Source organism: Molothrus ater, chromosome 17, assembly GCF_012460135.2.
Source record: "Molothrus ater isolate BHLD 08-10-18 breed brown headed cowbird chromosome 17, BPBGC_Mater_1.1, whole genome shotgun sequence".
In the NCBI taxonomy this organism is placed as follows: Eukaryota; Metazoa; Chordata; class Aves; order Passeriformes; family Icteridae; genus Molothrus; species Molothrus ater.
The window spans coordinates 804,928-826,802 of NC_050494.2; the positions used below are offsets into that span (position 1 = coordinate 804,928).

Genomic DNA, 21,875 nt, shown 5'->3' on the forward strand with positions numbered 1-21,875 from the left:
ACCTGGACACACAAACCCACTACAGGAGGCCCTGGTGGCAAATGACCCTCACTGAGGGACCCAGCTTGGGACTGGCAGCTGAGGGAGGAGCTGCTGGCTGAGGGACCTGCCAGGCTCAGGTGCCTCTGGAGAAGCGCCTGCAGAGCAGGGAAGAGGTGCCGTGCCCCAGTGCAGCCCCTTCTCACTGATGACATCCCCAAACCACTCAGCCTGGCTGTGAGCCTCCATTTATGCCAATTTAGGACTTCCTGTGTGCCTTGCCTGGTGGCACGATGGCCTTGATGCCTAGCCCTGGGCCCACTGCAGGCATTTTTGGGTTGTTCCCCATCTCCACAGCAGGCCCACTGCAGCCCTGGTGGGTGTCTGCTGTGTTGTCCCCACAGCATTGGGAGTCTGGAGGTTCCTGGTGCCTGGCATTTGGTCACTGGCAGCACTTGGTGGGGACCAGGCAGTTCTGGTGACCCCAGGGCTCCCAGTCCCTGCCCAAGTTGTGTTAGCATGGCAATCCATGTCCCTGCCCCTACCCCTGCCAGTGCTTCTGTCCCTGCCCCATCTCTGCTCCTGGTCCCACCCTTCCATACCCCTGTCCTTGACGCTGTGCCCGCCCCTGCCCTGTCCCTTTACCCTTTCATTCTCCCTGCCCCTACTCTGCCCTTTCCTCCTCCTCACCCTTGACCCTGCTCCTTGTCCCTCCCCTGGCCCTGGCCCTGGCCCAGCTGTCTCTGCCCTCGCTCCTTCTCTGCCCCAGCTGTCTCTGCCCTCGCTCCTTCTCTGCCCCAGTGCTGACCCCACCACCTTCCTCAGGACTGCTTGAGTCCAAATTTGGGACTTGCTCCTTCAGGACACCCAGACGGAGCCAGCACAGGGGGCCGGGAGTGGGCCCAGCCCCGGGACCAAAGGCAGCTCTGCACAGGACAGGGCACTGCCTGCAGCCGGCTCAGCTGCCCTGCAGCCGGGCTCTTCCAGCCTGCCCCACAGACCTGCTCCATTTTTCGTCACTCGTTTCCCCCCACCAAGCCGTGTTTGCTTTCAGATCCTCTCCCAGCCCCTCCCTCACCCTGCAGCCGCACAGCCAGAGCACACACACAGAGGTGTCCAAAACTCGCACAGTTTTATTTATTTCGCTCCCGGCCGTGCCCCCGCCGGCCTGAGGCTCCCGTCGGGGCCGCCCCAGGCCGGGCGCGGCTCCACCCCCAAAGCGCTGACAGAAGTGCAGTAAGGCAAAAGTTTGAATTGTCCGGAAAGAAAGATCTCTTTACAACCTGCCTGGGCGCACCCATCCATCAGCTGCTCCGTACCCCGTGCGGTTTCCATGTCTCATTCCCAACCTCCGGCTGTCCCGCGGGAGCAGTGGCGATGCCGGAGGCGGCTGTCACACTCTGGTCACTGCATCTCAGAGCCAGCCACAGCCAGCAGAGCTGGTGGCTTCACCCTGCAGTGTCACATTCAGGGGGCAGCAGCAGCAGCTCCAGGGTGAGCAGGTCTGAGTACAAAGAGGAGTGGGGGGGACCAGGGGAACTGATTGAAGGGAGCCCCCATGCACAGCCTGGAGCCCAGCACTGACTGGCACAGGGTGACACAGACAAGTGCACATCCTGTAGTGATAAGCAGCTGTGGAACAACTCCGTAACAGCAGTGGCTGAGACTCCTCCTGGATTTGGTCTGGGGCCTTACAGGGAGATTGTGACACCTCCTGGTCCCAGCTGCTGCCCCAAGTGATCACAGCAGCACAGTGTGAACCCCGCACTGCCGGGCTTTATCACCCAACAGAAACTGGGAGCAGTGGGAGTCCATCTCCTCAGTAGTATTCCCTCGGAGACCTGCAATGCCTCTGTGCAGCTCCTGGCATGGCTATGTTGCTCCAATGGGATAGAGCAGTTACCTGGTACCCACCTTGCTCCTGATCCCATCCCAGTTCTGGTTCCTACTCATGTTTGTTTGAGTCCTGAGGTTACCAGGTGTGGCACCAGCTCCAGATGTCGCCCAAGGTCATTGTCCTTAGTCACCCAACCTTTTCACAGCACCCACTGTGACTGAGCACATGGGATTCTTCCAGATCCCTCAACAGTAGAACCACCAAGAAATGGAACCTGCAGGCAGGCTTGGGGCACCAGGTACCCCGAGCCTGCCTCGTGCCAAGCAGGAGAATTACTGGTCAAAGCAGTGAAGGGGAAGGTCCCTGGAGAAGCAAACATCTCCAAGAAGCAGTGGTGGAAAACAGTTCATGGTCTGAGCTGCAGCCCTGGGTTTAGCTCAGACACTCGGGCTCTTGCTGGACTGCCCAGAGCTGATGGCTGAGGTCGAAGTGAAAAGCACAGCTGAGGGAGGAGGCACTGCAGCTCTGAGAGTCTGTGCTGAGCCTGCAGCTCAGTGGTTATTCCCAGAACCTCAGCCCTTTCTTTCAGTAGGTATCATTCCCAAAGTCAGACCTCCTTCAGGGAACCTTCCCCACCCACCCCAGGTAGTCCAAGCTTTGCATGTTCCTCGGAGTGGCCCATGTCCCAGGAAATGGTGGTCGAGTCCTTATTTCAGAACCAGCATGGCCTCTGTCCCGTCCTGCCTTGTCAGGTGCAGCCCGTGGGTGAGGTAGTACTCCCGCCGGAGGAAGGCATAGAAATAATCCGAGATGAGCAGGATCTGTGGAGTGAGATGTTCACACACATCAGTGCTGCTCCAGAGCAAGGAATAAAGAGGGACACGTGTTGGTGACAGACCCTGTTGGGGGTCAAGCAGCTCCGGGGCTGTTCAGCACATGCTGCTGGAGGAGCCACTGTGACCTTGGGAACACCTTGTCCATCCCCTTGCCATGTTAAGCCAGGGGAGACTCACATACAGCAGCTCCATAAACTGCCAAAGTGTATGACAATGGCAGGTCCAGCTGTGCCACAGCTGCACAGGCATCTCAGCTGCACCCACAGGACTCCTTCTATCCAAGTGTTGTCCCAGAATCACAGGGCCATTTTAGCTGAAAAAGACCTCTGAGATCACCAAGTCCAACCTTTGACTGATCCCCCACTGTGTCACCCAGCCCAGAGCACTGAGTGCCACACCCAGGCATCCCCTGGACACCTCCAGGGGTGGGACTCCACCACCTCCCTGGGCAGCCCCTTCCAATGCCTGACTGTATTTTCTGTGAAGAAATTCCTCCTAATGTCCAACCTGAACCTCCCCAGGCACAGCTTGAGGCTGTTTCCTCTCATCCTGTCCCTGTTCCCTGGGAGCAGAGTCTGACCCCCCAGCTGCACCCTCTTGTTGGAGTTGCAGAGTGAGAAGATTCCTCCTGAGCCTCCTTTTCTCCAGGCTCAGCCCCCCCAGCTGTTCCTGGGGCTCAGTTCCCTTCTCTGGCTGTTCCAGCCCTGTAATGTCCTTCCTGGGCAGAGATGCCCAGAACTGGACACAGCTCTTGAGGTGCCTCACTGGTGCCCAGCTCAGGTGACAGTCACTGCCCTGGTCCTGCTGCCACCCCATGGCTGGTACAGGCCAGGTGTCAGTGGCCCCTTGCCCACCTGGGCACACCAGGCTCTTGTTCAGCTGCTGTTGAGCAGCACCCCCAGGGCCTTTCCAGCCACTCTGCCCTGAGCCAGGACACGTCTGGCTGTACTGAGGCACATGGTGGGACTGTTCCCACTCCTGGGGCCTTGAGATGGCAGGAATGGGTGACAGTGGATTCTCTAAAGCTGCAGCCTTGGGAAGCTGCCACTTCTGGGGCAGACTGGGCTGTGGCAGGGACCTGCTGGCTCAGTAGTGCCATTTGTCACTTAGCCTCTTGAAGTGTGACCTTCCCACAGGACTGATGCCTTCCTCCATCTGGAAACAGGAGCAGGTAACTAGAGTGGAAAACCTTTTCAGTGCCAGCCCAAGCTGGTAGTTATTGTCCTCATGTCCTAGTGCAGATGCCACTTAAAGCATCCCTTTGGCACTAAGCACTGCTGTGTACCTCAGGTGACCAAGGGCACAGAGGGAGGGACAGTCAGAGCCTGCCTGGGTTACTGTGCAATACAGCACAGAAAAACACAGCAGCTGCTGCAGAGGCTCAATGGCAGGAGAGGAGGGGATGGAGGAGCAGGTGCAGAGCAGGGGAAAGAGAAATGGGGCTGCAGACTGCTGAAGTCAGGGGAGAAAGTGTGAAGGAGAACAGACCCAGGGAGAGGGTGAGCCCAAACAGCCATGATCTGCTCGCTTTGCTGCACTGCTGACAGGCTCTGTCAGTGCAGCTGGTTTACCTTTACCTAAGCTTCTCTGCAGATATCTAAATGGGAAAAGAAAGAGCTGAGGTGGGGATGAGGGCTAGATTTTCTCACAAGGAAATCAGACAAGAGACTTGCTGTCTGCATTTACACAGAGCACAAGACCTTGCAGGACCTGCTATGACTTTCTCAGGTAGGAAATAAAACCCTCTTAGAATATCAACAGCTGCTATTTCTAGTTAAAGTTTTACTATTCCTTTCATTACATAGGACCTGTAATGAACCATTCCCAGTTTTCTATCAGTCCCTCTTAGCAGAATCTCTATTCTCCCTCTCAACCTGTGCAGCCTCTTTTGGTTTTACCAAATAAGTGTTTTCCCCATTAATCAAGGGTAAGAGTAGGTGATTTTTTGCCCCTGGCCAAAGCATTCCCCTGGCTTTAGGAGAAGCAGACAAGCATAAATGGCTGAGGCACATTCAAACTAAAGGCAGCTTTAACATGAAATGAACGTTCTGCTCACCCACACGTCAAACTGCCCCAGGGCTCAGGTACATGACAAGCAGCACAGAGAACAGAAAGGACTTAAAAAAGGTTGTAGCACCTGTGTACACTGAGTTCCATCCTTCAAGGGTGCTAAGCCCTGCTTTCCCTAAGGCCAGTGGAAGTCATGTATCCAGAATGGTCTGGGAAAGGCAGGGAGGGCAAGTCCTGGCATCACTGGGACCCTGCACGTGCTGCCACGTCTCAGAAATACTGGTGCCATGTCCTTGAGCATGGGCAGGTCTCATTTGTCTGTTTACTGGACCCACTGCTACTGCCCTGAGGTTCTTCCATTTCCCCTCTTAGCTCTCCTTCTCCATTCACTTGTGCTTGGCCCTGCCATACTGGGATGCTTTTCCTTGGCCATCAGCAGCAGAGCACAGAACCTGCAGTTGGCCGGGTTGGGTTGTTAAGCCACAGCTCACACCACAAGAACTCTTTCCCATTAGTGTGTCAGGGGTTGAGGAACAGACAGAATCCAGGAAGAGAGCCAGGAAGCTGCTATGCAGGACCACAGGATGCAGAGAGCTAGCCCCATCCTGCAGGATTCACTGCTGCTGACAGGCCACCCCCTCCAGCAGCCTGCCCACAGCGCAGCTTCATTTGCCTCACTCTACTGACCTGCCCTATGTTGAAAGTCAATGTGATGGCATAATAAAAATTGGAGTTGGCACTTCCTGCATAAATCCATAGATGCCACAGAACAGGGAACAGGAAGGAGCAGAAAATGAGCACACATGACAGGATGAAGATGTTCCGGAGGACTGTAAAAGAAAACCAGCTGTTAAAATGAGGTATTATTGAGCAGTCATGGTCACACAACCAGCAATGGTATTTGAGGTGTGCAGGGGGCAAGAGGGACTTGCCAAGACATACTTTCCTCCAGTAACCTTCCACAGGTTGCTTTAGTAACTTTTTGGATAGTGGTTATAAGAAATCCACTATATTTCCCTTCAAAATAAATACTTCTGCCTTTGTTGCGTGTGAAATCCCCATTTGTAGCTCTTGCCTTCTAGATCCTGCTTCCAAACACCTTCTTGGATGACTTTGGCTTTTTGGTATCTACACTACAGTAACCAGCAGCCTGCAAAGGGGCCTTGCCAGCAGCACCCAATTTGGAAAGCAGAGCAGTTTAATCTCTTGCCTCATCAAGCTAATGACAAAGGAAAAAAATGAATCTGTGGGTTATAGGACAAGATACTTTCCTGGGAGGTGGCAAGGAAATGAAAGCACCATAAAAGGAAGAAAGTCATACAGGCCAAATGCACTGACAGACACATGACATGGGGAGGTGCAAGAACCCAGCAGTCTGCCTGAGTATGTGTCAGGTGGACAAAAACCAAGCATAACTTTGTCTAAAAGAGCTGGGAACTACCAGGCCAGGAGAGGTTCTGTTTTCTGTGAAGTGCTTATGCCTGTCCTTTGGTAGCAGTGCCATAATCCATCCTGACACTTGTGCTGCTGTGCTTGGCTGCAGCTCAGCCCATGCCCACCACCCTGCAGTTGAGGGCAGACGATATTTTGGAGCATTGTTGCATCCAAACCTTTTCCCACCTATTTTAAATTTATTGTTCAGAAGGTCTGTTCACACACTGCAGGGTGGGAGCCTGTGACAGATGATTGTCCCTCCCCCTGCATGTTTGGAATGTGGAACTGAACTATGCTGAGCAAGCACTTTAAGAAGTTCATCACCTGCTACAGCTGTGATGTGTTCAGGGCCAGCCTGGGGATTCCTGCCCTGTTTCATCACAGCTGCTGTGAGCTCAGCTCTCCTGAGTCTGAAACCCACAGAGCATATGGTCTCCAAGTCTCCTGATTATGTCTCCTACAACAGGCAGGTGAGCTGTCCATGAACACACTTGGCCTGGCTTGGAGAAGGCTGCAGTGAAAGGCCTGGACAACCTAGCATGGTTGGTCAGAGCAGTTGGTTTAAACAAGAAATGCCAGAAAAACTCAACACTTCCAAATCTCCCCATGGAAGCAGGTTCTATAGACTGAGCCTGAGAATCCACAGGAAGTTCTCTGTGATTTCAGGAGATAAAGAGTCTTTTTGAAGCATTTAAGAAAGTCTGGACAACTGCTTGGAGTAACTCAGTTACTTTCACTCTAAGCAAACAAGCAGATACAAAACAAAGCACAACTGCAAGATTCAGCACTTTAAGGCTGGGGGACTCGCCAAATGCAGGAGCACTGTTCAAATTACACAGCCTTAAATGGGAGTGGGGCATCTGGAGGATGTAGGACTGCAAAAGGTTCTTATAAAAAAGATAATCTTCAAAACAAGTTGGAGAGAGGGGGAAGATAAGGTACAAGTGAAAATTCCCTCCTTGACCAATTTCAACCCAAGTCCTAAAGACATGTTAGGGATTGTATCACCAGAGGAAAAAACCTCCAAAATCCAGCCTCCTTCTAGACACCCCATGGAGGCCATGAGAGCCTATGAACTTGGGTCTGGTTGGGTTTAGTGGTGACCATTTAATTTAATTATTTGGCAGGCCCTTTTACATTCCAGATAAGTAATAATCAAGCACAAAGAACTTACATCTGTAAAGGTGGCTCCAGACTGGAAGGAAGGCCATGTACAGTGCAACGTCTCCCACGGTGGGATAGGACTTGAAGATAGAAATGATGGCGAGCTGGACAAACAGGAAGAACACAGGGTGTTCCCTGGAAAGGAAAACAAAGGCTAAGAGGATGCAGTAGGGCCTCTGGAAACTGTAAATGAATGTCAGCAAGGGCACAGATGTGCTGCAGGATAGGCTCAAAGAAGCTCCTGCAGCCCTGTTCTCTTCAGACTAGGCTCCAAATGCTGGGTGGGGTGGATGGAGCCACCCTGCAGAGCAGCAGGGTCAGGAGAGGCACATCTGCCACAGCCCTCACCCAGCAACCTCAGTGCATTTACACCTGCACTGTGCTTCACAGCTCTGCCTTATTCACCAGAAGCAATTAGCAATTACCTCTGATGGTAATTGGAGAAGCCCAAAGCCCAGTTATCCCTCTGGTCCACCTGATCTATCAAGTGTAAGCCAAAGGATAAGCTCACTGAGAATCCAGGTGTGTTAATGGGTGTTTGTATCAGAAAGAAGTCAATGAAGTCAGATAGAAAAGTCCCCAAGTTTCCACATTTTCTCTGACAATGAAGAGCTGGAAGTTCCAGCCAGCTCTTGCTTTCTGATTACAGTGCCTTATGCTGGCACTTGTACAGCCTCCATTTCTGCTGCCTCTGTTGATGCTTGCAACACAGAGCTCCACTGCAGAGCCCAAGTCACTATTTAAGAGGAGCTGAAACTGAAGAGCTGAAACTATGGGAAATGAGGATGATAAGCCCTGTTAAAAATCTTTTTCAGGCTTGTTGGTCAAGACATCCAACTTCAGCCTTAGAAGTGTCCACTGGATAACTTAAGAGTAAAAAAAAAGTGGTAGAGAAATACATTCATACTTACTTTAACTTTATTGCCAAAGGAATGGTGTAGAAGAACACATTGATTTGAAACACACATACGAAGAAAAGACTGAAGTGTTCAAACATCTCTGCAAAGAAGTACCAGAAAAGGCCAATATTGGGTGTCAGGTCTGGAACAGAAAGGCTGAAATTTGAAAAGAAAGTTGTGGTAAGTTTTTGAATGGTTGTTCTTCCCTGCCCTGCTTCTGTTGCATTAATTAATCATTGTGTGCTACTGGATGTAAGTCCTTAATTGTAAATCCATGAGAGAAACCAAATGGATGAAAACATGGAGAGCAGGTTGAAATCCTGCTGAGGAATCTTTCCTGATGTCACAGCAGGATTTAAACCATTCTCAAGTAGACATTTCTCCAGAGAGGAATATCTCACAGCCATGGTAGCTTAACAACCAAATCCATTTCCAATCACTCAGTAGAAAACAGCTCCTGTCTTTAATTTTTGCTATTATTTATTTAACAGAAATTGGAGCTGGCTAATGGCTGCTTTCCTCTACATATTCCTTCTTTAATTGCATTGCCAGTAAATCACAGAGCACACACTTCCTGGGTCAAGCACACACCCGTGTGTGATGGGCAAGAAAGAGTCTGTGTGGGCAGGATGGGGCTGGAGAGAAAACCATCAGTAAGAATCCTTATACTTACATAAACCCATAAACAGATGGGATAAAATCCCAGGAGTTGAGCAGGAAGAAGGAGAGGCAGATGATCACCACTAGGCTGCACAGGTACAGGGATGCATACTGCATGGTGTAGAGCCAGAAACTTTTGCTTTTCAGTTTGATAGGTATGAACTGGCGCTGAAAGAGAAACAGAAGCACCTCAGCAGGGGGAGAGCCACAAAAACGTGTGAGTGTTCAGAACATCATTTCAAACTGATGAAATTGATTAAACATTGGCACTATGGCATTTGAAGGAGCAGCTTTCAAGCACAATTTGCTTGTTGTTCTTCACTCTGGCCAATTAAGTCACACACGTGGCACTCTCAGAGCTGTGTTTGAAAATACAGTAGCAAAGCTGGTCATTTCTGCGTGCAGTGAGTTCCCCATGTGAGCACACACACAGGTGTAAGATTTACACCCCTCCTCACAGCTGCACTGGTACCTCAGATGTTTGCAATACTGCACTGGTCCCTGTCTTCTCCTGCCTGACCCACTTGATCACCTGTTCTGGCTGAATGGTACCGTCTTTGATACTTTTTCTTCCTCTCCTGGGAAATTTATGTCTGTTTCTGACAGCCATCCCAAAACTTTATATGTGAATACAGAGGCAAAGAGTTAATTTGATTGTGCTTTAGTTATGTCTGTGTCTTCAGTCACTGAATTACCCAGGCTGGCTTTTAGAATTCTTCCAATGACCTCTTGTTCAATATGTTCTTGAAGAAAAAGAGGGTGACTGAAAGCCCTGCTCCAGAGCCCCCAGCCTGTGGCACCAGGCCTGGCCTGGCACTCCTGCTCTGCTGAAATCAGGGCAAGAGGACATCCACTGAGTTCCTAAGCAAAGAGGAGCCCCTCTGAAAGCTGGCATCCTCAGACAACGTCCTGCCACTGCCATGTGTCCTTGTCACATGGCAGGGATATCCCACTCCACCAGGTCCCCTGACTGCCTGTGTACAGACAAATACACCCAGGGGCAAACACCTTCGGGAATTGCTCAGCACTCTGCAGCTCCAGGTCAGTGATGTGGCTTTTCCATTTGGCCCTGGGATTTGCAGTGACAGGAGATGTGCAGAAAATCTGCCCTGGCTGCTGTGGGCTCTGGGTTTTCTCAGTTGTAGTGGGCTTAATGTCACTTGCTGGGACAATGTAAACAACATTACCAGATATTTTGGCAGGACAGATTGAAAAGAGCAGGAGAAAAGTGATTTAATTCTGTACAAAGAAAGCAGGAAACTTCATTTACAAATTTAGATAAAAGGACACACACTGGCATGACTGCCTTTAAAAGTTGCAAATTAGGCAATCACGTATCAAAGCACTTATTGTGTTTGTGTTGTATTATTGTTTGTGAATTCAAAGTACAATGCTTGCACTTCACTCCCAATTTACTTTGACTAAAGTTAAAAGAGAACAAATGAGGCTAAAATATTAAAGATAAAAATTCTCCTAAAATCAAACTGAAAAAGCAACACTGACTACAGAGCTCTTCTGTAAAGACTAATAATAATAAAATTCCTGAAAAAAAGTAAGAGACATTCATGTCAGAGCAAGAAGATTAATTAGAACTGACTCCCATTCTGTCTGGAAACTCAGAGATTTGAGAACAGGCTAGTTAAGTAAAGATAAGGTATAAGCATCACCATCAGAAGCAACAAAAAGACTGGTGAAAGGTACAGCAGCAGCATTCAGAATTTTGTAAGAATTGTAAGAATTTCAAATACTAAACATTATCACAAAGTGATCTGTGAAGTGAGCTGAGCTTCTGCTGGCATCTCAGCCTCACCTTGCTGCCAAAGCAGGATAAAATTAGCAAGGGCAGCCCTGGTGGGATTCATGGAGAGGGAGAAAGAACAACCAGCCTCTTGCCAGAACATGCCTTTTGCCTTAAAACCCCAAACCAGTATTTTTGAACTTCTCTGGGTCTGAGCCCTTCATTGCTGCCCACACAACACAAAGAACAGCACTTATTTTGGGCAAGCTAAACAGCACCCAGCTCTGTAGACTCCCTGCTCCCTTCTCTCCAAACACAGGCATTCCCATTCAGGGCTCAAACTTGCCATGGCTCATGAAGTCACTTTTGCTGAAACTCTGCCCTTGCCTGACTCCCCTCCCCAGGACTGCCCCTGCACAGCTACAAGAAGGCAACAGATACCAAGAGTTAGAAATCAACTACCTGTAGAAGGTAAAGCAGTGCTGGAGCAAACAGTGTGAGAGGGTAGAGTGATTGGTATGTTGCTAAGGCCAGGAACACAGCACTGAGGAAGGCACTACCTGCAAAGAAAAAAAAAGTTTATAAGGAGCTTTTAGTATAAACAGCCATACAGACAGCAAGTCCAAATGGGAAGAAACTCATAAGCCTCTGAAGGGGATTCACAAGGATCATGACACCCCTTAAAGGAATGTTTAGCAGAATGTATCCTGCAGGGTGTCCTCTTGTTAATGACATTTTGAATGGAGAATGACTCATTCCATAAGAACAAACCACTGGCTGGTTTATATCTCCTGTCATTCACACACAGAAAGAGATTAATATAATTCAGTCTATATAAAGCCCATGCTAGCTGCTGTTAAAGCATGGGAATGCATTCACTTAAGTCATATCTGCATGTAAGAACTGCCATACTGGGCTTGCTGGATAACCTCATCACCAGAATGTGTTGCAGCCTCAGCAAAGCTGTGTGCAAGAGAGCAAGCAAAGTCTGCACTGAAGGAGTGGAGTAGCATTAGCTCTGCTTTACTGATACCAAAACTGAGGCATAGAAAGGATCAGCACAACTTTTCCAAGTGATTTTGTAAGTATATATGTCTTTATTGAGGCAGCTTTATTTCAAGTGTCTCAGTGTTGAGCACTCACATTTCTCAACTAATAACAGAAATATTCTCAGCCAATTAACAGAAATAATGTCCAAAAGATCTCAGGTTAAACAATAAAAAATGCAAGCACCCAGTGCAGTAACCTGATTATAGCTACAGACTCAATGGAAGTCCTCTGTAAAAACAGAGCTCAGACAGCAAGAGCCCTGACCCAGGGCACAGAACCACTGTGCCTCTGCTGACAGCAAACACTCAGAGAGCTCCTCTCTGCTTCCTCCTTTGAGAGGGAAAATACAGGGTTACCTGGTGATGAGCCTCTCCTCTCTTCAACTACACTCTCCTGACAGAAACCTCCCTATCCTGTGTTTTATCCAGTATTCTGTTCTGCACAGATCTAAATAAGTGATTCCCAGAAATCACAGTTATAACCTGATATTCTCTTTGCCCACTTCAACTCCAGAATGCTACACTTCCAGTCAGGGACAAACCACGAGACAGTTTTGTCTATGACCAAAGTTTTGGTCTCAGGGTATCAGTGAACAGTTAAAAATCAGTTTAACTAAATGGACTCCACTTGTTTGCAATTGCAAATGCTTTTAAATTAAAAGACCTCCTGACTTAATTAGCCAATAATTATAGGAAAACTTTCTTTAGACAAAAAGACAAAAACCATCTATATCAGCTTTTTTTTTTTTTTTTTTTTTTTTTTTTTCAGTGCCTGGGTCTGGGCCCTGCTGGAGACAAAAGACCAGACTGACCTTTCCTCTGATCCAGCAGAGAACTCCTTAAACCTTAGGTGACTATTACAAATCATATAGGCTAAAAGATTTTAGCACTGAGGAGTCAAAAGAAACAGAAAGCTGGCATTATGCAGAAAATGAATGAAACTGATTCTGACAAAATCTACTACACTGGGCTGTTTTGGGTCTTTGGTTGCTGCTTCTGCTTCCCCAAAGCTTAATTAGTTCATTTGAAACCATGTTTACACCTGCGAGGGAAAGCCAGATAACAGCTGCAGGCAAATGCCTGCTTCTGAATAAAAGTTAAAGGATAAGCTTAGAAAATAAATTGTGTATGACATTTAAGTGCATATTCACATGCAAAAGAAGAGCAACAGAGCTCTTCTGTTCTGCAACATACAGACATGTTTCTTCCTGAACAGAAAACTATTTGAAGCCAACCAGGAAAAGGAGTCAGTTTTTAGTGTAAACTCTTGGGTACACTGAGGTGAAAGTAAGTCTTCACTTGACTAGAAAGTCTTTTGAAGTCACAAATTCATGTAGAACTTTCACCTTGTTTCAGTCCTGTTTGTGCCATGCTTCACTGAGATCTTTGTAGCAATCCTATCTGCAAAGCTCCTCCCAGATTTATTTTTTGCTACATTTCTAACCCTTCAAAAAAGTCATAAAGAACCCTTTTGCTTCACTGAGTTACCTTTTATTGTAGCTAAAATGAAGAATGCAATGACAGAGTTGTTGATGGCGCAGGTGGACTTTGCCACACAAGACATCACAGTGTAGGGGTTTAACAGGTAGCTGAAAAAGAGCAAAGCTCAGGTTACATCCCAAGGAGCATCTAATTAAAGAGATGTTCAAAGGAAAAAAAGGTGTACTTTGCCTTTTCTTTTAGTTTATTTACATTTGATGGGATCCTCTCATCAGCAAATTAATTCAGCTGAACAGGTTCTTCAATCTGAAGCAAAAACCAGACCTCTGAATTGCAGACTTGGACACAGGGGCCACAAGGAGCCCACTATAGAAATGAAACATTGGGAAGAGGTCCAAAATGCAAGTTGTGGCCTAGAAAATGACTACCAAAAATGCTTCTTGCTTTGCAGAAGCATTATACATTTATTCAGTCAGATCTAGGATTATTGAGTCCAAAGGAAACTTTTTCTGCTACTCACACTAACTACTTCTGAAGAGGAATAAGGAGAAAACATGATGGAAAGAAATCTGAGACATAAGCAGAGTTTCCCCCATCCCAGCCTCCTGCTGTGGCAGAGCAAGCCTTTACCTTTACCATGGCACTAGCTGAGCACAAGACCAGCCAGCTTTGCAAGACTGACACATTTTAACTGGAATTACAGAAAAACTCTTAACAACTTTACATTCCAGAATTCAGCCACACTTTAGTTAGCAAGCATGCCAGCTCCTTTTGGAAATAAGAATTACAATAATCTCATTTAAGTAGGTTCAGAGCAAAGAGAAAGGCTTGGAGGACTACCAATACAGTAAGTATGACAATGTAATGATCAGCCTTGCCAATAACTAAATTACTCATCAGAGTCAATAGACAGGGCTGACAATTTCCTAATTCTCTCTTTATATTTTCCTGTATCTCCAAGTCCCAGTCTGTCTTTTTCAGTGTTTCCAGAAGGCAGCTCACAGCAGGACAGGTACAATTTAATGCCAACTTTGCTGTGGCAATGTACAAAACAGTCTGAAATTTACCCACTTTACCCTTCTGGCCACAGGGACTGTGCCATTTAAAAAATTCATATGAAAATAAGAAAAAAATGGCAATTTATCTAATGGAGAACTCTCTCTGATACAGATCAATTTGGATAATTTCTTTGTGTCAAAATATCAATTTTAAAAAAATCTGTAACAGTAGGCGCCTTGCTTGTATATTAGTTGAAGCCTACTGAAATAAAAAAAAAATGTTTTGTCTATAGAAGAACACCAAGACATAAAATTAATAAAATGACAACATCAAAACATCTTTTAACTGTTATAAGCAATTTGGGATATTCAAAGTGTGAAATTTGGGATATTCAAGTTGTGATATTCAGCACACACTCAGATGTTTTGTCCAGCTGCTGAGAAATTCTCCTAACTTTTCTGAAAAAGTTGGAAGGCAGAGGATCAATTTTGATAACATTATCATACAGGCAACATAAATGGGAATGTGATCTGTGCTGAATCAACATTCTTGTTACTCAGATAATGACCTTGCTGCTGAGCCCATCTCAAAGGGCCTGAGTGCATTTACTTGTTAGCAACAAGCACATGTAAATGCATCTGATTTTCATGTTCAAACTGAGTATTCAGGGCCAATAGAAAATTCAGAATTGTTGTGGGAAAGAAATCCAGCTTTTGCCAGTTCTTGAAGGCCCAAATGAGACAAATAAATCCCAAAGGCAGCTGAGGAACCAAAGCTGCCCACTGCAGCCTACAGGAGCAATACTTACAATAGTGCTACCTTGAGGGGGATGTAGTGCATCTCCATGGGTGTCTGGATGAGTTCAGCCACATCTGGTGCATATTTATCCAGTTCTATTAGGAGCTTCTGCTTTTTGAACTGAACAAGGGAGAATGATCAAAGACTGTTAGAACAGGAAAGCCATTTTTGTGTACTACTGTGTAATTCTATTTCATATTACTCAGCCAGTTACCTGGGGTTTCTATTACTGTGGAGCATATTCAAGCCCCTGGTGTGAGCTAGAACTTATGTGAGGAGTCGTAGAGAACAAAAAACTTCTATCTTTCCCCAAACACTTAAAACCTGAAGTGAGAGTCAGAGGAAGTAGATAATTTCTACTTGTTTAAACTTCCTTTATTACCTGTGTCTATGTCCTGACACAACTACCAGTGAGTTCACCACACTAGAGTCCAATACTCAATCTTCCTAACACCTCTCTGGATCTCTAATGAAAAGCTAACTTTATAAATTCACTGTTCAACAAACAAGCCCCTGAAAACCCAAACCCCACACATATGCACTCTTTGCTGTTTTAAAGATGGATACTTCTATGACAAATCTCTCTTCAATCTCTTTTGTTTTAGGAGGCTCTCTATAGAGACAAGAGAGAAATCTGAAATATGAACTGACTGAATTATGTTATGGTGAGACAGAAGAACAGAGATGCTAGCAGTGAATTCTCAATAACCAAAGTAACTCACATGTGGAATTCTTACAGGCCTGCAGTTCTATCCTGGGTTATTTCCTTAACCTCAAAGTCAGAGGACAGGGAACAAGCTCATAGCCTGGTGGGAGACCACAGAGATACTGTAGAAAATGTAGTCCCCTGCTGATGTTGATACCTAATCCCCACCCCTCTGGAACTGCAAAGAGCACAGCACTGCTTACACAAAATGTTCTCTGAGAGCTGGGAGGAATCACTCACCTCCAAATACACATCTTTATCATTTGAAGGGAGCGAAGCAGTATTTGATGTCAGACTTTCACCATGCTCAAAAGAATGATCTATGTCCCCTCAGAACTGCTGGAAGGTTTCACTCCTTCCTTTACACATTTCTAGTCTGTGTATTACCTCATGCTTGGGTGCAAAGAAACCCTCTCCAAGTTAGAACACCCAGGCTGGAGAAGATTGTGTGATCACACTGCTGTGATCACCTCAGTGTGTAGCTACAGACACTGTAATAGTGCCACAACAGAATTTAAAATGCCTCAGTTGTCTGCCACATTCAGTCCTGTTTGTTTATCATTAAAATATGACCAGATTTACTGCAACAAGAACTTGACACCACATCCTCTGGCACATCTTTTCTTTGGCCCAAGATAATTATATCTGCTGGGAGAAGAGGACCAGCAACACTGGGAAGTCAGCTTACCACAACTTTATTGAAGTCCTGGATTGCCAAGTAAAGGGCAACAGCAGTTAGCACATCAGTTATCTAAAAAAGCAAGGGACAGACTGATTGTAAGCAAAACAAACAAATGGAGAAAAATATATTGGTCAGCACTGACAGGAGCTCTGATCTGACTCAGCTCAGAGAAACAAAACACAAGCTTTAAAAATCCTGAAAGGCTGATTTGTACAGTGCTCTTACACACCACTTCACCTTGAAGACACAAGCTGAATAAAAATATTTATATTCACAAAACAAGAGAATAGGGAATTAAGAGGAAAGAAATTGTTCATGGAGAGCAGCACATGAGAGTAATAGAGAGACTCACTGGTGTAGTGAGAGCACAGCAACACTAGGGCAGTGCCCAGCTGGCCGAGCCCACCTGGCCACCAGGGTAGGATAACAGTGCCTTGAGCTGCCCCAGACTGCCCAGGCAGCAGCACAGGGCACACTGGCTCTGCACAAGCCCTGCCTGGCAGGGACCTGGGCACTGAGGCTCCACTGGCTGCTGTGTGCAGCCAGCTACAGCACCTCTGTCCTTCTGAATTGTGCAGAAGAACTCTGAGAACAATTTACAAGAGATATTTGGGGGATAAAGCCATTTGTGCTCCTTGCCTGTCTGGGGTTTGGCAGACAGAAACAGCAGGGTAGGCATCAGGCTGGGGCGACACAGTATTGTGTTAGCTGGAAGAGTTAACCTTTGAAATTCGAAACAAAATGACACCTTCCTATTTCTGTGTGGGGATACTTATCTAAGCAAGAACTCACAAAAAGGAAGGAATATGTGTGGAAACCCAGGGCACACAGGGAATATTTCTCTGTCTGCTCTGGGGTGCCCTGACCCCCAGGGCAGCACTGACTTTGACCCTCATTCATGGAGAAAGTTTCCTAGACTTCAAAATAGACTGGAATCCACAAAAGTGTGAAACAGATTACCAAGAGTAGTGTAGGTGTATCACTTGGTGAGAAATTTAGGTTCTGGGATTTTTACTATGTTGTGGATGGAAGCAAGATGGAGGGCACAGGGTGTCGTCCTGGGTTTCTTCTTCATGCTTCTTCTTCCTTCTTCTGCATGGGTTTGGGTGACATTTTGTAATTGGGCAGAAAAGTCCCCATTGTGGGTTCTGTGGGATCAGTTATTGGGTTAAAAGGGAAAATAATCTAGGTGTCAGTTCTTAATTGGATAGTTTAGTCTTAGAAGACCTTGCAACAAGAGATTGTTGGCCATTTTGTGCCTTCTAATGAAAAGCTGCCGAACTCTCAGTAGTGAGACTGTTTTACTGATAAGAAATAATAAACACTTGAGTCCAAACATGAACTACTGTCTCAAGTGCCTTCAGTCTAGACCAACCAACAACTGGTACCACCACAAATATGTACAAGAAGGGGAAACTCTGAATGTGGGTTTGTGCAGGCAAAGCTGCCTTTCTAATTAACTGGGCTCAGCAGGAATTTGAGCTACAGGGAGGCTGAAGGACTGAAAAAAGAGCGTCACACTCAGCATTTCCCTGAATGGGACCTTTCAGGAGAAGCTTTCCATGAGCACTTACCATGAATACCAGTTCAGCATATTCAATTAGGAAGTGAAAGAGATAGATTATCAGCGGGGTCTGAAAGAGCAAAAGGGAAATACATATTAAATACTGTCCAGATGAAATACTGGTGATTTGATGAGACAAACTACCAGAGTGGAGCAGTTCTACTAGACACTTCCAAAGGTAATTTCCTTTGGTCTATACTCCAACACTGGTATTTCAGAGCAAAGTGATTAATCAAAGCACACTTACTGGTATTTTTCCTTGCAAAGTCCTCAATGCACTTTATAAAAGACACCATCAACTCTGAAAATTGTATTTTACTCGAAGTTTTTATTTCTACTACAATAGTGGTAGACTTACAATAGAAAGCATACAAAGACCAGCTTTAGAAAGTAATTTCTTATAGAAAATTTATTTTTCAGGTTGTCTGCAGGTACTTTTTAAAGATTTCCTATATAGCTGGTTCCCCTGCTGTTTAGATGTGTCTTTCATAATGCAAAAAGAAGAAAGCATGTTAAAAACATAAAGCTGTAGGGTTATAATCCTATAATTCTCTTACTCCTAGAGGTTTTCCCTTTTGAGGTAAGAGGAAAAGTATGTTTCTGAATTATTCCCATCACACAAAAGCTTAGTCTGGAAGGACTATATTTACATGCTGCAAAATCAGCCTTCACTGTGAGAAAATAAATTTCTTTTTAAAAAGTTTAAAAATTATGTGATGGTCTAAATAAGTATGGGGGAATATTTCACATTCTGGGAGAAATTATGTCTAAAGAAATAGAATTTATTGGAAAGAATCCAGTTTTCAGAGGATACCAGATCCCTGCTTCACCCCAGGCACACAATGTATGAGTGTACCCTCATGTCAGCAAGGGCATTCAAGGGCACAAAACCCCACAGGTGCTTAAGTGCTTTTGTAGGAACAAGGTGTTTTCAAGATGAGGAATAAATAAACTGCATGCTTGTGCTAGTATTAGAATTTCTGCAAATGCAGAGACTCCAGGTGCTGATACCTTGTAAATCCTATCAGACTCACAGTGACACTGTCCCTGCTTCAGCTTGTGCTGACAGAACAGCTGGGTGTGAGCAGAGTATTTGACTTACTACAGAGTCCCCCTGTCTCAGAGTTTCTTTATGCACTAACAAATATGACACTGCCTGCTCCTGCACAGGGAATTCACTGGGAATATCTGGATTTCCTTGTGCTGGTCACTGTGTAACCACTGCTCAGTGTAACCATACAACTTCAGGTTCTCTGCAGTCTCTGGGACAAAACAGGCCCCCAGCCTTCTCCAGGCCCTGAGTAGCCAAACTAAGACCCCTGCCACTGGAATATCACATTTAAAACCCAGCATGCAAACCAACCAACCTCATGAAAAATAGCTCCAGAGTATGGCGAGACCCCTAAATCCAGCAGAGCTAATCCTTCGACCACTGAAACAGACAAAACACCTGCATTAGAACCCCGGAATGTGGGAAGTCAGAGATCCCCTGAGGGTAAAACTGCAGTTTCAAAATACTGACACTCATAGAATGGGTGAGACCATACCTCCCTGAGCCAACAGCCAGCCAGAACAGATTCAACCCAGCTCTGTGCATGTTCCTGCATGGGCACTCATCACCTATTGATTTGTTTCAGCTAAAAGTGTTCTAGATGAAATCTTTTTCACTTCATATAAATCACATGCATGATATCTCCTCCTTTTGAGTGACTTATTAAGTGACACGTGGCATCTCTGCTGGAGAAATACTTAATTTCAAGAGGACAGTCACAACATAATATAGAGCTTGAACTGTTTTTCCTCATTAGATGTAGAGAGGCCTCAAAGGTCCAAAATCACAAGGGAAGAACAGAAATGAAAACATATTGCCAGGCAAAGCTAAAAGCTTTATCTCTGTTGAAACTTCCTGACATTTTATAGCCTTAATTCAGCTCCTTTGTGCTCACAGAGTTACAGCTTGCCCTGCAATGCATGTGTGTGCTTTTCCAAGGAATCTCCACCCTCCTGAGCACAGAGGTTCCGTGGACTGAGCAGTATGCAGTAAAAGAAGCTAAGGGAAATGGCCCATTTGTTCAGAGGGAAACAGGCAGGACACTGCAGGAAAACACAAGAGGTGCTCAGTTCAGTGATACAGAAATATTTCTGTTAGAAATAGAAATCTATTAGAAATAGATTCTGGCTGCCATCAACTTCCTGTATGGTGACAGCTCAGACTTTTCAAGATGATTCCACTTTTCCCCTTTACTATCTAGATACCTACCTTGATGCTCTAAGGTGGTATTTAGAAAGATTCAATAGCACAGGAAGCACGAAGTGCTATATACTGTGGAGCAGAGGCCTCAGGTCATCAAATACACTTGTACTTTTGAACTTTAATACTTCTGCCCACACTTTTCCACCCCAAAACTGCAAATAATTTTACCTGCATAATAACTGAATACCAAAGGGAAGTCTTCAAAATAAATTAGGGTTCCTCAGGCTCAGATGATACACATCTGAACATCACTGAAAAGCCCCGATTACCCAGGACCTCACTCAGCCTTCAGCAGAGAATGTGAATGGCCGGTAACGTGTGAGACACCAGCTGACCAAGGGAAGGGAACCGGGGCCCGTGCACGGCACTCTCACCGCCGCACGGTGCCCGTGCAGGGCCAGCGGAGCCGCGGCCGATGGAGCCCCGCGCTCTGTGCTGGGCGGGTCGCGCCCGTTCGTGCCCATGTGTGACACCACCGGTGTCCCGGCCAGCTGCGAACCGCGGCACCCCGGCTGTAGCCCCGGCCTCTGCCTCCAGCCGCGTGGCCCTCCCGGCCCTGGAGCCGCCGAGCACCCGCGGGCTCCTCCCGGGCACGGCTGCTCAGGGCCCTTTCGTGCAGCCCTGGTTCGGGCCCGGCCGAGCACGGGCCGGCCCTGCCCGGAGCGCAGCCGGGCGCCCGCACCGCGGGGCCGCTTCTAGCCCGCCGCCCTGCCCGCCCGGCTCAGAGGTCTCGCCGCCCCGGCTCCTCCGCGCCGCCCCCGCGGGGCTCGGCCTGGCCAGCAGCGCCTCGGCCCGGGCTCGCCGGGCCTCACCTCGCTTCCAGGCGTTTAGCGGGGACGCCACCTCGACCCGCTCGGCGATGAAGGCGGCGAGGCTGGAGCGGTAGAGCGCGGCGCGCACCGTCACGGCCGCCAGCACCACCAGCACCAAGGGGGCCGCCATCCCGGCGCGCGCTCCGCCGCTGCCGCCGGCTGTAGTTCCCGAGCGGCGCCGGGGAACACGCCGCCAATGAACCGGCCCGCCCGGACAGACTACATATCCCAGCGGCCCTCGCACCGCCGCTTTCCGGCACAACTCGGAACTACGGCGGCCGCAGGGGGTCTAAATTAGCAGGAGCGCGCTTGGAGCGGCCAGGCGGGGGTGCCGATGGCGTCCCCCGAGCTGTCCCGTTCGGGTCGCCCTTGCCCAGGACGGCCACAAGGGACAGCCCTTCCTCCGCCAGAGGACAGGGATGGGTCTGTCCTCGAGTGGCATCGCGCTCCCCGCGGGCCGTCCCTCCCGCCTGTGGATCCCATGTGCCTCTGGATGAGAGCTCTGCCCAGCCGGGGCAAGGCCTGGCGGGCTGGGCCCAGCTCGGACGAGGAGCGTCGGTGGCTTCTGAGCTGTTTGGAAATCCCCTCAGACAGTTCTTTATTTTTCAGGTATTTCACAGACCCTCATGGTATCTGCCTGCGTGTTGGCTGGGCTGTGGAGACAGTCAGGGCTGTTGTGAGCACGCTGATTTAGTTTCAGAAGGCTCTTGGCAGACCCAGGTTCTCAGTCTGTGTGGTTTCCACAGCTCCAGAGCTTAAGAGTTCTGGGAGACTTTCAATCACCCACCTTCCCAGCATCGACCTCCGTGCTGTTCTCCAACAACTGCTCCTCCATCCTCATCCCTGGGTACATGTGCAGCCCGTTCACACAATCTCACACAAAAATAGCCTTTACAACACTTATCTGAATGGAAGCAGGTGGAAGGAAGACATGATAATCTCCTAAAAATGAGCGACAGTGAAAAACACATTTCACATGGTATGTGAAGACAGTAATTTTTCATGTAATTAAAA

At 47.4% G+C, this 21,875-nt stretch overlaps 1 protein-coding gene across 2 annotated transcripts; it reads right to left on the reverse strand.

Annotated features, from left to right (window-relative positions):
* Positions 1-1,094: 1,094 nt before the first annotated feature.
* PIGU (phosphatidylinositol glycan anchor biosynthesis class U) lies at positions 1,095-21,017 on the reverse strand. 2 transcript variants are annotated; one of them, XM_036395961.2, is made up of 12 exons: positions 20,862-21,017; positions 19,163-19,227; positions 17,806-17,865; positions 16,238-16,300; positions 14,854-14,963; positions 13,095-13,195; positions 11,020-11,117; positions 8,833-8,987; positions 8,172-8,315; positions 7,271-7,395; positions 5,350-5,492; positions 1,095-2,637 (listed from the first exon to the last, which is right to left on the reverse strand). In XM_036395961.2, exons 1-12 carry the CDS (start codon positions 20,989-20,991, stop codon positions 2,524-2,526), a joined length of 1,308 nt encoding a protein of 435 aa, XP_036251854.1. In that variant the 5' UTR covers positions 20,992-21,017; the 3' UTR covers positions 1,095-2,523. The 2 variants fall into 2 exon arrangements, with proteins under 2 accessions (XP_036251854.1, XP_036251855.1); XM_036395962.2 differs by lacking the exon at positions 19,163-19,227 and having other exon boundaries at positions 20,862-20,953.
* Positions 21,018-21,875: the final 858 nt, after the last annotated feature.